Source organism: Gopherus flavomarginatus, chromosome 14, assembly GCF_025201925.1.
Source record: "Gopherus flavomarginatus isolate rGopFla2 chromosome 14, rGopFla2.mat.asm, whole genome shotgun sequence".
Classification (NCBI taxonomy): Eukaryota; Metazoa; Chordata; order Testudines; family Testudinidae; genus Gopherus; species Gopherus flavomarginatus.
Window position 1 is genome coordinate 21,309,633 of NC_066630.1, and position 17,221 is coordinate 21,326,853.

General features: G+C 36.4%; 1 protein-coding gene across 2 annotated transcripts in view; it reads right to left on the minus strand.

The window, feature by feature from the left end:
* DPY19L3 (dpy-19 like C-mannosyltransferase 3) overlaps positions 1-17,221 on the minus strand; it is a 46,088-nt gene that overhangs the window by 8,037 nt on the left and 20,830 nt on the right. For both annotated transcript variants that reach the window (XM_050923073.1, XM_050923074.1), the window contains 8 exons: positions 13,406-13,537; positions 11,573-11,674; positions 9,802-9,875; positions 9,384-9,542; positions 8,262-8,384; positions 7,372-7,483; positions 6,661-6,717; positions 1,982-2,064 (listed from right to left, as the gene is read on the minus strand). In XM_050923073.1, coding sequence (XP_050779030.1) covers positions 1,982-2,064; positions 6,661-6,717; positions 7,372-7,483; positions 8,262-8,384; positions 9,384-9,542; positions 9,802-9,875; positions 11,573-11,674; positions 13,406-13,537 — 842 coding nt within the window. The remainder of the gene's footprint in view (positions 1-1,981; positions 2,065-6,660; positions 6,718-7,371; positions 7,484-8,261; positions 8,385-9,383; positions 9,543-9,801; positions 9,876-11,572; positions 11,675-13,405; positions 13,538-17,221) is intronic.

Consider the following 17,221-nt stretch of genomic DNA (forward strand, 5'->3'; position numbering starts at 1 on the left):
AAAAGATACAATATTCTTTAGTAATGGTCCAAAACATGGCAAAAGATACTGTATTTGGATCTGTCAGACTCAAAGGCCTTTTTGATGTGGAAAGGTTTGCAAAATGGAACAAAGGTATCCTAATTCAATATTATATATGACAAACCAGAGTTCAGCCACACTTCATTTTCTACAAATGAATGAATAATTCTTGACATCAAGAGTTTATAACACACATTCTGGCAGACCTTTAACTATAGCAAAATTGCCAAGTGGTAGTACAGTATAATGTTCTGATTCCACAATTTAATTTTAAATTAAGAAAATATCAATCCAACCTTAAAGTACATGCCATAAATTTGTTTGATTGTAGTTAGTGCACAACTAACTAATTTTTCTATGTGAACAATATTATTTCTAAATGCATTAAATCCTAAAGAAAAAACTTAATCTAACTGTCACACATTAAAATGAAAATGTTAGCATTCTCATTGCATCAAGTGAAATCCAGTTCATGGTTGGGACCAAAGCCACATGTATATTTTAGGTACAAATCTATATCAAACTCTGTATATGGGACTCAAGAGACCTGAGCTATCAAATATTTACCATCTCTAAATAAAAAAGTGGCATTAAATGGCACTGGCTGATAAAAAATTAGTCATGGGGTGGTGTCAATGTGGCTACAAAGATACTAAATGATAGAGACAAAGATGGGCCTGCTTTCAGAATACCACTCTAAAATTAGTAACATATTTACTTGTGAATAATTACATTGATTTTCACAGGTTGCAGAGTAGGAAGATACAGCATTATGGTTCACAAGATTATTGATAGGAGTGAAAAACATTAGTTGCTGTTAAACTGCTGAGTGACTAATTTCATCACAATACACTGCACACACATAAAACTTCTAGGGTTGCCAACCATCCAGCACTGTCCTGGAGTCCAGGAACTAAAGATTAATCTTGAATTGAAGATGCTCACGTGCTGAAACCTCCAAGAATACGTCCAACCAAAACTGGCAACCCTAATAACTTCAATTATTCAAGTGTGGGATATTAAACAGCAAACTTGGAAGTAAAATAATGCAATGCTATACTAAGGTGTTCAAAATATTTAAAATTCTAAAAAGCAGCAGGTTCATGTTTTACTTTCAAAATATTTTCTCAAGACCACAATTCTGCTTTAAAAATAAGATAGTAAATAGCTATGTCAGAATTCCAAATAAATGCCATTTCCAGGAACGACAAACACCAGAGCTCTGGTAAACCCTGATACACCTCCAATCTGAATAGGTTCAAACATTTTGCACACCTCAAGCAAAGCAGATGGTGGGCTAAATTCTAACTTCAGTGCAGCTGTGCAGGTTTAATTTGGCTGTGACTTCTGAGTGCAGCATTCAGTCCACTGTTTGCACCAAAACCACCATGCCCCTGTGCCGGGAAGCCACTACAAATATATACATAGATTGAGTTATTTTAAAGTAAGGGCAAGAGACTGACACGTGCATACTCTGTGAAAACAGATTTTCACAAGTGAATGCCCCTCACTTTTTAATGCTATCTAAAAAAAAATAAAGACCAAAGGAAATAGAAGTGCATCTGAGGAGATATGAAAGGTCACATGAAGATTAATTGATTTCAATACATTTTTTGGCCATCACCTTCTCCAAACTGAAGATTCTCTCACCTTTTCAGCCAAGGGAATGATCTGTGCTTATCCATCCACAGGACCTAATGGAGACAACTTGTTTCCAGAAGCCTTGTTGCCAAACAGTGGTAAACTGCTGTACCAGGACACAGCAGGCTGGCAAGAGTTGCAACTATCTGTTTTCCACAGTCACTGATTTCTAGTCCCCAGCTATCCCACTCCCCTTTAATCATCCCCACAGGTCACTATATTTCACTGATGACCTGTGGCAAATGGAACAGGAGAGCACTATATACAAGAATATTGGATTATTATATATAGCATTTAACTTAAATAAAAATACTCTTACTTAATCCAGTTCATCAGCTCCACTGTGTCTGGATCATAGAATTCTCTCAGCTCTGAGAGCTCATCCACAATTCCTGGACAGAACTAGAATTACAAACAAAACAAGCTGAAGACAAAATGAACAAACCAAATTCTGGATATTGGAACAGAGCTCAATTACTAAATAAATAAGTGTACATGGCTGGTTTGAAGTATTGATCTTTTCTCCCTTATAGATGAGCTAAAAGGCTTTAGTATATCTGCCCCTCTGATTGGCAATCTGGGGCCTGTTGAGGTCCCCAGCTGATGCTAGATCAGATAAGAGTAGAATGATCAAGGTGGCTTTTTAACTTAACTAGACCATTCCATGGTTTTATCACCTAGAGATTAGACTACACCTTAAATATATTTGGAAACTGAAGCTAGTGGTGAATGTGGCTGTCTGTTTCTGTAGCAGATATTGTGAGAGTGCTTTGGAAACTGTACTGGGTGCCTACTGGTCTGTTGTTTGTTATGACTTACAAAGTCCTAAATCTACTGTGTTGACTGCCTCTCTTCTAGTCTGATACTTCTGCAGTTGAGATCGGAGAAGATACATTTGATAACACTCCGTTTAAAAGAGAGAGACTGCTGTCAGGATGTGTTCTCCCAGAGTCCCTCAGATTTGGAACTTATTCCCCACTTTGGTCTACTAGTAAATTTAAGAAGCTTGCAGACTTTTTTATAAAATGATTAAACAAAAATGCTCAAATTTGAGGGCCTAAAATTAGACACTTAAGAGGCCAGTTTAATAAAAGTACAGAGCACCTGCACTTCCCGTTGGTCTTGGTTAGTGACATTAGTGCTTGACACCTCTAAAAATATCAGGCCACTTATTTAGGTGAATAAATTTAAGCATCTACATTTTAAGTTCATTGTGTAATGAAAAGGCGAGAACCGCTAAAGTTATTCATACTGTTTTAGTTCGCGTAAAGATGAAAGCAACCAGGATGTTAAATATCATCCTTAGGGATATCAGCCTGGAAATCGTAACTAAAAATAAGATTGACTGTCCTTTCTTCATGTTTCTATGGAACCTCAATCTTACAGACTACATTGTTAAACATGCCAGTCTCTGTAAAGACGTAGGCATAATGGACTACAATAAAGATATCTGTACCCTAACCAACTAAATTTCTCAAGATTTAGATTTACTTAAAAACACAAAGTCAGGATTTCATGGCATAATGGGAATACTGGACTTAATCAGCTTTGTGGCCTTAGCAAATACTAACAATTTGTTTAGGAATAACTGACTCATACAAACACAATTTGATAGATAATCTTCTATGTTTAAATTGTAAAGAATGCATATGAAGACATTAAACAACATGGATAATGACTAAAAATTCTGATTTTAAAAAAAACCACAAACCTTTAAACCTCAATAACATGCTGAAGCAATAACTGCTGGACAAACATGGAATGGAACTATAAGCATAATCAATGTTAGCAGCTGTATATCTGCATTACGCACGGAAATCATCCAGCATTTAGTTTTATGTGAAAGTTGTAGTCTGCAGTACACTAATGTAGAAAATTCATGTCAATAGGTATGTAGATATCTCATATATCCATATAACTAATCTAAAAGCTGGCTAGTGTTGCAGCCACAGCTGCAGCTGAATAAATAATCTTTCAGGAAAAGTATTTGGGATTGTAGCAACCACATGTCTTAAAAGAAGCTTTCATTAGCTTATTCAGGATTAGGTTAATAATCCCATAAAATTGCTGGTTAAGGGGAGGGGGCTAATGCATATTTCCTCTTATTTAGTCTAGCCAAAAGAAGGCTGAGGGGGGATATGCTTGCTCTTTATAAATATATCAGAGAGATTAATATTAAGGAAGGAGAGGAATTATTTAAGCTTAGTACCAATGCAGACACAAGAACAAATGGGTATAAACTGGACACTACGAAGTTTAGACTTGAAATTAAACGAAGGTTTCTAACCATTAGAGGAGTGAAGTTCTGGAACAGCCTTCCAAGGGGAGTAGTGGGGGCAAAAGACATATCTGGCTTTAAGACTAAGCTTGATAAGTTTATGGAAGGGATGATATGATGGGATAGCTTAATTTTGGCAATTGATCTTTGATTATCAGCAGATAAGTATGCCCAGTGGTCGGTGATGGGATGTTGGATGCGATGGGATCTGAGTTACTGCAGAGAATTCTTTCCTGAGTGCTGGCTGGTGAGTCTTGCCCACATGCTCAGGGTTTAGCTGATCGCCATATTTGGGGTCGGGAAGGAATTTTCCTCCGGGGCAGATTGGCAGAGGCCCTGGAGGTTTTTCGCCTTCCTCTGCAGCATGGGGAATGGGTCACTTGCTGGTGGATTCTCTGCAGCTTGAGGTCTTCAAACCACAATTTGAAGACTTCAATAACTTGGACATAGGTTAGGGGTTTGTTATAGAAGTGGATGGGTAGGGTTCTGTGGCCTGCTTTGTGCAGGGGGTCGGACTAGATGATCACATTGGTCCCTTCTGACCCTAGAGTCTATGAGTCTGAGTCTATAAGTGTAACTCAAGGGGCTATGCTAAATGGGTTTCCTTACAACTCCTTCACAAGAACCAGATATGATGGCCAGTTAAACTTTATTTTTACATGTAATAAATATGGAAGATGTTTATGCAGTCTGTGCACATATGGGGTGTGTGAAAATAATAATTAGGTGCAAAGCATATACTGTATGTCTTGATATCCAACAGAATCAACTTACACCTTCAGCTTTCTTGCAAAGGTTGGGATGGGTGATATACCTAAACCATTCCTCTGTCACGGAAGGAAAAAATTCTGGATCTCTCTCAGTAGTGAGGTTAATCACTTTCTCTGGCCATACTCTGAGGATTGGTTCACTGACAGCATTTTAATCTATTCGTTGACAGCATTTTAATCTATTTGTTGAAAAGCTTTCGGCCCTGAAGAGTGAGTAATAAGTCAGAATTTTGGGGAATTGCTATTTTCAAAGTTGTTTAAATTGAATTCTCTGCTAGCTAGGACTCAATCTCCTTTTCAGAAAGTCCTTACTTAAGGGCCTGATCCTGAAAGATTCCAAGTATTTTGAGAAGAGCTAAATCTGTTCACTCACATTGAGCATTCAGTACCTTGCAGGGTTAAGCTCTTAAACTCTAGGAATTAGCCTGCTTTTCCTTAATACCTGCGCTATTTAGATACCGGGCTCTTCAGGTAGTTTGAACACATCTATGGGTCTGATTCACAGCCCACAAAAGTAAAAGGAGTCTCCCTTTCACTTCAGTGGATCCTGTATGCTTTAATGACACTTCAGAAATGGATATTGGCTTCAAAGATCTCAGCTTGTGAAGAGTTGGATTGAATCTCATATTGATGTGTTATCCGAGACAGCATTCTACAGAAAAAGGACTTGACACCTCTAGCATACATAAAAAAGGATACCTCCCATCCATTCTCTGGGATGTGGAGAGGGGCTACATTTCCTAAACTGGCATACTGGAAGGAAAAAAACAGTATCCCTAAAAATGTGCAAAAAAACCCCAAAACATTTACCGAAATGGGAAAAAGAACCATGAGAGAGTGGGACACAGTGGTCTACATTATGTTAATAGTTTGACTTTCCATTTTGCCTCTGAACTGTATTTACTTTTAAAATAAATTAATAAAATTCACAAGGAGACTTAACAGAGCTTCAGAATTTTCTCTATTGCTAGGTGGCAGTTATTATGAAGAAGATTCCCTTCATTTTTTTTAACTCTGATAACAAGCTTCACCTTGAGTTTCTTTGAAGCTAATGATTTCAAGGGAAACATCTTGTCTCCCATTGGGTAAAGCAGAAATAATTTCTGCATCAAAGTAGCTCCTGAATATTTTTTTTGTTTGTTTCTATAAATATAGATTAAAAGAATGGCCTGCCCAGTTGTCATTAAATTAATGATCTAAATCTCAGTGATATGACAGGCTGATCAGACTAATAGTCTACTTCATATATGCTATTATTATGGAACTTATTTTATCTTGGTGTTGCATAAACACATTGTTTCATGTATTTACATATAAAAGCTTGAGCCTTGTTATCATTTGCGGAGACAGTGTTGATGATAACACAAGTCTTAGACTGGTTTAATAATTCTGTAGATTTACTTCAAAGATTGCATAAAATGAAGTACAGCTGTAGAGCAGAAGATAATCATTTCTGCTCCTAAAATGGATCATTACACCAGTTAACAATCTGTATCTTAACTGCAACTTACCTATAAGTACTTAAAATTTGAACAGATGTAAGCTTACGTTTTTCAGAATATAGGATGAAAATCATTCCTAACTGATAATTTGCACACATAACTACCACAATTGCATATGCACTTGTTGTATCTCAGGATGCAAGCGATCAGTTAGATGCGACTGTTTATTTGGGTAAATGCATATGCAATTTAAACAGGTAATCAATTTTTTTACACATACAATTACATAATTTTCTTAAAATTCAGCCATAAACCTCATGTTACTAGCTAAAGCCTCTCACCTGCTATTTATTTTCAAATGTACAGTTTTGAGGTAGTATGAAAAACCTCCAATACATGGGTCTCCGACTTCTTTTATATACAATCGGGAATTTATTTAAAACAAAAATGAATAATTTTACCCCTGAGGGAAAACATACCAAAATATTGAGAAGAAAACATTTCTTACCTTACAGGAAAGGTACAGCAATATGATTATTGGTACCAAAAACCTAATGACACACAGCTAGGAGAAAAATTCAAAACAAACAATGATTAGTTTTTTATGGCACAGTTTAAAGTGCTTTGATCTAAATGAATATTTATTTATTTTTCCTTTGATTGATGGAATTAATAATGCCATAAGCATCTATCTGTGCAGATCACATTTCAAGATCTGGGCCTATTTGTTCTGAGCTAAAGACCAATAGTTATAAAAATCATTCTATATAGAAGAAGGATTACAAACCACCACAAAATGTTACGTTAAATTTATGCACTTTAAATATCCTGTGAAGTGCAAAAAAGTCTCCTGTACAGTATAATAAATTGTAAGTCTGTTCAAACTTCTGATTAATTCTAAAAAATTCTATGATTTTTATTTAGTCAAGGTGTTACTAGCCTTCACAGCTTCTTCTATATTGCCACCTAGTGCATTAAAATGGCATTGCTTAAATTATGTTACCCCAGGAAAATACTAGTTTAAATTTAAAATTAATCATTTATCTGAATATGCATTTTAGAAGCATTAACTAATGCTTTTTAAATGTTTCCATATAGTGTGAGAGGCCTAAAACCTTAGATTTATTTCATATCTACCTTTAACAAGCTGAAGCTTCATTTGTCTAATTATGGGAAAATACAGAATTTCAAATACTGTCATAAGAAATATAGCTCTAACCCTCTGTGGTGTGTAGAGACGAACAGATTTCAGGACAAATCCCCAAACTTCAGTACTGCACAAACCAAAAGAGGCAAATACACACATATGGGAAGTCCAAAGGTACTTCATTCTGGAAGATAAGCAAGTTTTCATTGATCATATGAGGCTAAACTGAATGGTATGCCTGTACGTGAGGGCCTGAAAGAATTTTTTTAATAGGTAACTGTTGGTAAAGGTCTATTTTACAACATACTCACAAACCAATGAGACACTTTCATCAATGATAATAAATTTACATACATGTGAAGAAAGAAAAATGATCCTTGAACATTTATTTGAGTTTAAGAATGCTTACTTTGTATATTTTTGACATGTGATGTTGACAATTTGTGTTTAGTGGTTATAAAGCTTAAACTTTTTTGAATCTCTGCTGCTATTAAATAATTGTCTGACCCCCACAAAATTTCATGCAAATTTTCAATTTAAATAGAAAACAGAAAAAAATACTTACAAATCAATATCAGTTGAAATCATACAAAAATAAAAACTGAATTTGCCAAGCCTATGTACAACCATGAAAAGTATTTTGATGTCTGGTCAGTAACTTCAGAGAAACTTAAACACAACTTTCTTGTGGTCCCAGGACACTGAGGATTGGCATCATAGCAGAAGTAACTAAAAGATCAAATTTGGCAGCTTGTCACAAAAGCTTGAGATTAAATACTTTTCCTCCAAAATTGTGTGTTTTCTCAGTGGTCTGACTATTTTGGGAAAGATCCTGCTGGGAAGGGTTAATTGCACCAGGCAGTAAGATGGGGAAGGCAGAGCATTGCATGGGCTTATGTCTACTAGTGTGTTAGATATTAAATATTCAACAGCTTGCAGAGACAATGAAATTTTTAAAATACCTCATTGTGCTTAAAGCCAGGCATCCAAACAGAATTGTGTGCATTAAGTTGTAGGCAGCTCCAGGCTTCAGTACTATTGTGGAAATTTCCATTTTATCTGTGGATTGGACATTAGCTGAACCACTGAATGAACGAACAAAAAAAAAAATCAATGCTGTGCTAGGGTTAGCAATACATTATTTTAAAACTGCACATTTGCATGCAGTTTAAAATTTTAACCTCTTGATGTCAAAGAGATTAAAGCACCTGATGTTAGTACTAATTAACTTTTCATTCTTAAAATGGTGTTTAAATATTTCACTTGCAGATAATAATGATTACAGTAATAGTACCTCCATAATAAAATGTCAGGTTTTCTGTTTTCATCTCTGGGGTGCTGGTTATGGGTTTAAATAAACTTTAAAAATGTTAGTGTAGTTATTTCCATGATTTGCATTATAGTGTATTGTAAATACTAAAATTAAATTCACATAAAAAATTTAGTGATTGCCAATACAAACTTTACCAGTTAGTTGAGTTATTTTGGTGGGCAACAAAATTTATGCCCCAGAATCTCAGCTGTAGCCAAGTGTGACAGCACTGCCAAGGAGTTGACTGCAGCTCCCTGATTCTGGGGCCAGTTCTACATTGGCCTCTGGAATAGATTGGAATAGCAGTGGGGCAGGTCACAAACTAGAACTTGCTGGAATGCAGTAATGCTCCAGCCATGTCCCTCCCATCCCTCTGCCAGGGACATGGTGAATTTGACATAGACCAGGCTATATCAACTGGGGAATGGTGATTCTCAAGTGCAAGCAACTGGTAATTCTCTAACTGCTTTGCAGAAAGGGACTGGAATGAATTAGAGACACTATATTTTGTAGTACGTAATAAATAACTTTGCTTTATAGTCAGTAGAATAGTTTGGGACTCTATAAAGACTGATTATAGCTAAATCTTATTACACACTACATTTTGAACTTCAGATATGAAGGGATTTACTGTCTTCTTTATAACCTATCTCTTCACTGTCTGTTCAGTACTTATGGTAAAGTGTACTGTATACTGCTGTGTTCACCTATATCAGTTATTTAGCCTACTGAAGAAAACTTCAGGAAAATCTAGTTTTGAAACTTACAGTACCTGAGATTCTGAAAAGCAACAACAGCAGCTGCTATTGCCATAAGCAAGAGAACAAATAGGTAGGCATAAAAAAGTAATGTATCTGAGAGTCTTGCAAAAGTATTAAATGGCAGCAGACCAAATGCTTCTTCACAGAGGTACAGGTTAGCATCGAAATCTCTAAAGAGAGAAGAAAAAAAACCCGGTCATACTATAGATTTCATAACTGGTGGCTACATGAAAGGTTCACAGTTTCCTCATTGTATTCAGACAATCATAAAACTATGCATATAGGTGAAGATTTCTACCTCTTGTTCATATCCTTCAGATCTTGGTTGCAAATAATAAGTGAAATAAATGTTGACCTGAAGATCTAATTTTGACAATGAACTGATATAATGAAGTAAAACTGAAATTTTCAGATTAACTGATATCCTACCTTGTTGCTCCAAATCCAAATTTTGCTTTCAGGAATTTAAATATATGTTCATCTGACTCAAGATTAAGAATTTTCTATTGGAAAAGAAAATAAGGTTACATTTTTCTGCTATAAATTAGAATACATCTTCTCTTAAACACTTCATATATTAAAATTATTTTGACATTGAAATTGTGAAACAATTCACAATTGTTCAGCTGTAGCCTTAAAGTGCAGTTCTGCTGTGATACACTTTGCAAAAATCATAGAATATCAAGGTTGGAAGGGACCTCAGGAGGTCATCCAGTCCAAAGCAGGACCAATTCCCAACTAAATCATACCAGTCAGGGCTTTGTCAAGCCTGACCGTAAACCTCTAAGGAAGGAGATTCCACCAGCTCCCTAGGTAACCCGTTCCAGTACTTCACCACCTTCCTAGTGAAAAAGTTTTTCCTAGTATCAAACCTAAACCTCCCACACTGCAACTTGAAACCATTACTCCTTGTTCTGTCATCTGGTACCTCTGAGAACAGCTTAGACCCCTCCTCTTTTGAGCCCCAAATGGCACTGTGAAGTTTAATGTTTGTTTTTTGATATTTTGTATCACGTATTCCCAGTTACTTTTCTAACTCAGAGTCTTGAGATCTCAGTCTGTGGTTTGAGAGTAGACTTGGGTTCTTTTTGTTTTAAGCATCTTCACTAATAGTAAAGGACAAATTATGCCTTCAGGTAGGTTTATTATCATTGACTTTTATCATGCCCTACCATAAGTAGGGCCTTACCAAATTCACGGTCCATTTTGGTCAATTTCACGGTCATAGGATTTTAAAATTAGTAAATTTCATGATTTCAGCTATTTAAATCTGAAATTTCATGGTGGTGTAATTGTAGGAATCCTGATCAAAAAGGAGTTGTGGGGGGAGGGGTCGCAAGGTTATTGTAGGGCGGGCTGTGGTATTGCTACCCTTACTACGGCGCTGCTGCTGGCAGTGGCACTGCCTTCAGAGAGAGACAGCTGGAGAGCCCTGTCTGCTGGCCAGGAACCCAGTTCTGAAGGCAGAGCCACTGCCAGCAGCAGTGCAGTAGTAAGGAGGACATGGTATAGTATTGCCACTCTTACTTCTCCGCTGTGGCCTGCAGAGCTGGGCCGTCAGTCAGCAGCCACCACACTCTCTGGCTGCCCAGCTCTGAAGGCAGCTTCTACATTTTGATCTATTGTACAAGCAAATTGTTGATACATAAGGACTAGAATCCAAGTCACACTCCCTTAGTTGCACAGTGCTAGCAGGAGGATAATGTGACAATAAGGGTGTTTTTTTTTCCTCCTTACTTTTCAAATGTATAGATTTGTCTATGTGTACATACAGAGCAGATATGAGTAAGAAGCTGTCTTTTTATATAGTAACTTTTTGGAGTAGAACTGCACTTCAACTTTTTTAATGGATTTGAGTCTAACAGAAATGGATTAACAGATTCACAAGTTACACAAGAGTGTCTCATGGTGCTATAAAGCAACATTGGCCATAGTCTTCCCATGGAAGTAATGATAAAGTTATACATTCATGTGCATGCATAAGTTGTTGCAGAAATGTGGTCAACTTGTGATCAGTGGGTTCCAGAAAAGAGAAGTTAAAAAGATTCTTGGACAAAAAGGATCAGAAACTCTTCAGCTCCTAAAATATACTGTTTTAAATGAGGCAAAATCTCATGATTTACTACTCAAAGTTGCCTACCCCATGTATATTTATCAAATTCCTAACTTTACATATGTAGAAAACTTCATATTTACCTACCTTAATAAAGTTATTAACTAGAAGTGTCAAACATAACACCATGAGTACATGGAAGAAAAGTTTCCCAAGTCTATTTAGCAAGCATCCCATTTTCATGTTTTTCTAGAAATTAAACAGATTAGTATTTTAGTCTTTTGTTTTAAAAAAGATTTAGAATGTTATACATCTGGAACAAGAGATGAAATAAACTGCTTCAAATTATTTATTTAAATATGATCAAAAACTATTATTGTATTAGCCTAATGCAAGCAAGCAATTAATTTCAGCCATATATGTAGAATTGTGTAAATTTCTACAGAAGAGGAGAGGGACCAAAGGCGTACTCACAGTACAGAGCTCCTGTAACCTCAGTGGCCTGGGTGAGCTCTGTGGATGGCCAAGTAGATTCTCAGGATCCTCTCTGAGGTGGCCTCTTTGTGCCTATCTAGTTTCCCAACCTCAGCACTTCCTCAGAGGTCTAGACTGATTCGGACCTCAAACACCATGTGTGTTCTCCAGGTTGCTGTGGAAATCAGTATGTTCTCAATGGGGCAAAGGGCATGCTCTTAATTCAGCATGAGTATCAGCTATACTACATGGCCTTCTGGATGATCTCCCAGTTTAAAGCTCCAGATTTAACAATGCTCCTTGTCCCACTCACAGCAGTTTGGGATGGGAGCAGATGTTGTCTAATTAGAGGATTCTGGTTTTATGCTGCCACATAGGATGGGTCAAGAACTGTGATCCTGTAATTAGACAACTGTTTTGACTTAGAGCTCCTTCCTACAAAGGAATCTGACAGCTTGGAGTTAAGGATCCCGTCTGAGTCCTACTGAAATCAATGGGACGCTGTGTGTGTAAAGGTCTGTTCACATGTATACCTTTGCAAGATCAGGGTCTCAGTTTGCATAGTTGTAAATGTTAATTGCTGATACCTCCCAAATTGTAACACTTTAGATGTATCCAATAATTATCAGTAAGTAAGAGTAATCACTGAGCCTTTACTCTGTTGGAAATCTTCTAACCAATGGTAATAGCCTGTTGAAAATGACTTGCCTGCACCTTTAAGCAAGAGGGCGTATTTGGCTGGCTGGTGGAATGAAGGAAATTGTGTTTTATGGCTTTGCAGGGGAGGGGATGAAAACTGCTGCAAAAGAGTCAGTGTGGTCACTGCCTCTCCCCCTAGGAATGGAGGGTTTAAAAGGGGCATCCTGGGGCACCAAATTATTTAGGGAGGATGGGGTTTCCCTGTAAAGCTTTGGAGCCCATTACTCCATAAAAGAGGGGCAGTAAACCTGACTGAGTTTGAGGGGGAGGCAGCCAAGCTAACTGCTGGTGCCTCCTTGTGGCAGATGTCCAGTGTAGGTAGTCCATAGGAGAGGTATACAGTGACTGGATAAATGGCTTGGAAAAAGACTTAAAGAGGTATTTGTTAAAGGAACGAATGGGGGCTGGTTGAAGGGGGTTGACTCCATGCTATACCAATCATAGGAGTACCCATTCTTAGAGCCCACCTTAACTCTCCTATGAGGAAGGGTGGATGGTAAGGTCCCAGCAATGGATTAGCTAGAGGGACTTGGATGGAAAAAGATGGGGAGCTGGTAAAAGCCCCATGGGTAACTTTGGAATAAACATGGGGTTACCTGCACTGTACACTTATTTGCTGGGTAGTCTCAGACATCTAATAATAAAGTTATAGCCTGATTAAAACCATGTCAAATGTCTCCTGTCCTTGTTTTGGTATAGACAGAGTGCTGAGGAAGAAGAGAGATTTCTCTAAAAATTGAACTACTTTTAAATTTGTCATACTGCTTGTTTACTATTACAAAACAAAAAAGGTTTTTGAGCACATACCTGAACTGTTCTTGCTAGCAAGACTGACACATTAAAACTTATAAGTAGGGATCCAAGAATCATGGAATTACAGAACTGTAGAACACAGACCAGTAGTATGCCTGTTAATTGTATAATGTAGAGCCATGTAACCTGCAACAAAGAGATGTTATGCATGCAAAAATATTTTTTAAAAAATTGCTTTTCCCTGAACAAAAAGAGTATTTTTACTGTTGGTCTCTTTCACTTACGTCAATCACTTCTAGTGTTAAATGCGGTATTGTGACAGTTTCAGAACATCACATTCAGTGGTACTATCCTATTTTGTATATATTCACACACAAGAATCAATAATTAAGTTAATAGTATTTCATGCTTTTGCTATGAATGTTTGACGCCACAGTGACTTAAGCATATGAACGTGACAACTAGGAAAAAGTTAATCACATAAAATGGTTTAAGCATATTGGGGAAGTATCTTTCTGTGCCAGCATTTGGGATCATAAATATTTATTGTGCTTCTTACGGGATCATCATTGCCAGCAAATGACAGTTGTACACAAAGCAACTAAATTTTCAGCTTATGCTGAAATAGATTTGTTAGTCTTTAAGGTGCCTCAAGTACTCCTGTTCTTTTTGCGGATACAGACTAACACGGCTGCTACTCTGAAACCTAAATTTTCTTGAGCTTCTTATGAAACTGCAATAGATAAGGATGCTCAACTGGATATTTATGTTAAAAAACAAATGATTTTGCTGATGTATGATACTGTGTGGTTCTTTTAATTAGTACTTTGCATATGGTAGATCCAGAGTTCAATGCTGGATTACAGCATTGGCCTAAATCAATACCAAATAGATAAGATCCAATTTTAAGTCAATATGCAACAATATTCTGTGGCAAAGACACTTCAAAATATCTTAACTCTTTAGGATGAAATGAACTGCCAAACTTTGTGGCAGCTGCTGAGGTACATCAATGGCTTCCCTGAGCTTATGTCTGCAGACCTTTTGTGACGTTTTGGGATATTTATAAAGCAGATTATGAATAGTTTTAGTCTTTCAATCCTGTTGATTTTAAGCATAAATTAATATAATTACTTTAAAATTCAAGTCACCATTTTCTTGACTTAGGCTGTCTGACAGTGAAGTATTATTCAATTTACACAGGAATACTAGCCATAAATCTATACATTACCCATTCTTGATCCAACAGACAATGCTTTATCTTACACTTAATGTAGCAATACTTAGAACACATGTTGAGATAATCTCAATGGAACTGGTAGGCTTTTGATATTGAATTCAAGGAAAATGTCTTTTTCCTAGCTAAACAATCATTCAGCTGATAGTAAATTCCAGTTTTTATTCTCCTTACAAAAACGTTTTTGTCAGTTCAGTTCAGCACCATAGTAATGGCTTCTGTTCTATGGTAAACTTGAATGTCTCAAGGGTATAATTTGTCTTGCTTGTTGCTGAAAAAGGAATCTGGTCCATTCTGTTCCTCCTTTTGACTTATGGTGCAGTGACTATAGCTGTCTTTCAAACTATGATGTAAGGTTGTCAAGACAACATTCAGACAGTTTTAGGACTTCACCTAGCCAAATAGTTATCCTCGCCACACAGTTCATCTGACAGATTCAGCATGACGGCAGGTGCTTATAGAATCAGAATCTTCGAGATTTCCCATGTAAGATTTTTTGTTAATTATTTTGGGGCTCTGATGGTGGCGCAAAAGCTGAAGGAGAACCCTACTCTATAACTTTACTAGATAAGCACCTTTGGAGGCACTTTATAGCATCTAGCACAATGAGGACCTGAGACTGATTTGTTCGGGAGCTACAGTAATATGAATATTAAACATACAACTATACAAAAAATTTGAGATATTGGACCTCGTTCTCTCCTGAAGTGACTTCAGAAGAATTGCATGGATGTAACTCATAAAAGAATTGTGCCCAATTTATGGTTTCTATAGATCAATCACTGCATGACAAATAATGCAATATCATACAATTTAATATAGCCCACAAACCACACCAATTCAAATAGAAGATTTTGTAATTTAGGATGTAAACAGAAAATCTCTCAAACAAAAAAACAAACAAACTTCCAATCAAGATATTTAAAAATGCATCCCTGATGTTAGGCTCCTAAATTCTTATCCTGGCACATAATTACATGACATGAATTTCAAAAACGCTGTGCAGCAGCTCCTATTGAAGTAAGGGGGAAACCCTGGCCAATAGGTATGCAAAACATACATACAGAATTTACATAAAAAGAAACTTCATTTTCAGTTTCTGCTGACCAACTACAGGAATATCAACTTCTCTGATGTTGATCACATCCCCAGCACTGTTGAACTGAAATCAGAATGATAGTTAAGGATTTTCCTTAGATCATTCAAACTTGTTAGTTAGCCTCGTGGCTTACAGGGATTACACTTGTAATACTTTTTAAAATTAGTTACTATAATTTAACCTAGTTTTTTCTCTGAAGTGTTTTGTTTTAAAATGTAAAAACAAATGTTTGTTTCTCTTGATTAAAGTGGAAACAATTGTATTAGTGCTAGAACCCATTAGCACTGTCCATTTCTTATTCAATATATGAAGTTACTTAAGCATTACAAGTAGTATACCATTACATTGGAAACTAAAAATAATCTGAGAGAAACATTTATTATTACCTGAATTATTTTAAATGATCATACAAATTCATGGGAGTGACAGTAAGTAAATCTTATAAATCACATATTTGACAGGTAATTTTATTATTTTTTGATCAATTCAGACCCATGAATTTATTAAGGATGCATATTCTCAACAAAACATACTTAAATATAAACTGGGCGTTACTTTCCACCACTGCAAATTCAAATACAGCATATGCTAGAAACATGCTAAAAAAATTTTAACTGTACAAAAAAAAAATGCAGCTCATACAGAGTTCTCTGGAATACATAGCAAGATTTTTTTTTTTTCAAAATTGGCCCTGATTCAAATGTGTATGAATTAGATACTCTTGATTTCTTTCTTTCTTAAATTTTTGAAAAATAAATATTCACTGACATGTTTTGTTGTTTAACTGTTGTATAATTTATTGCTTCAAATTAAGGTTTTAGAATACTGCATCCAGTTTAAAAGTCTTTACGCAATTACTTTTGTATTTTACCAGACTTAATTAAAGCCCTGATCATACAAAGATTTATGCAAGTGCTTACCTGGCTACACAAGATTAGTCCCAACGGGATGGGACCATTCACGTGTGTAAAGTTGAGCACAAGCATAATTCTTTACAGCATCAAGACCTTAGTTATTATCATTCTAGCAAGAATACAGAAGTTTCACATTTTCATGTACTTAATGCTGCCACAGTGTATATATGGTCAAATCCATGTTTGACAAGTATTTGTGATCACAACTGCAGCTGACATGATTTCATTTGGTTATGATCCCCAGTGTAGGCATGTTTTTTTTTCTTGTTTTACCAACTATTTCAGCAGAGGCTGTGGTAAGACTATGGGCTTAGTAAGGTTTTAGCACAGTTTCTGAAGATGAGCTCCCAATACCTGCTTTCAGATCTGCATGGTTGCAAGCATAGATCTGTGTGGAATCAAATGTACAAGTGTGGCCCTGGTTTGTAACTGTAATTGCTGTGACGGCAAACAGGTTTATAATCAAGTTTGGCTATAATCATGTCTGAAAATGATCCCCAAAACACTTTCATGCCCTGTCCTCAACTAGGTTTTCACTATTACAGAACTTACGAGTTGCACCAAGTAAACAAGGACAAAGCCAGACAAACATTCCAGCTGAAAAATCATATTCAGTTAAC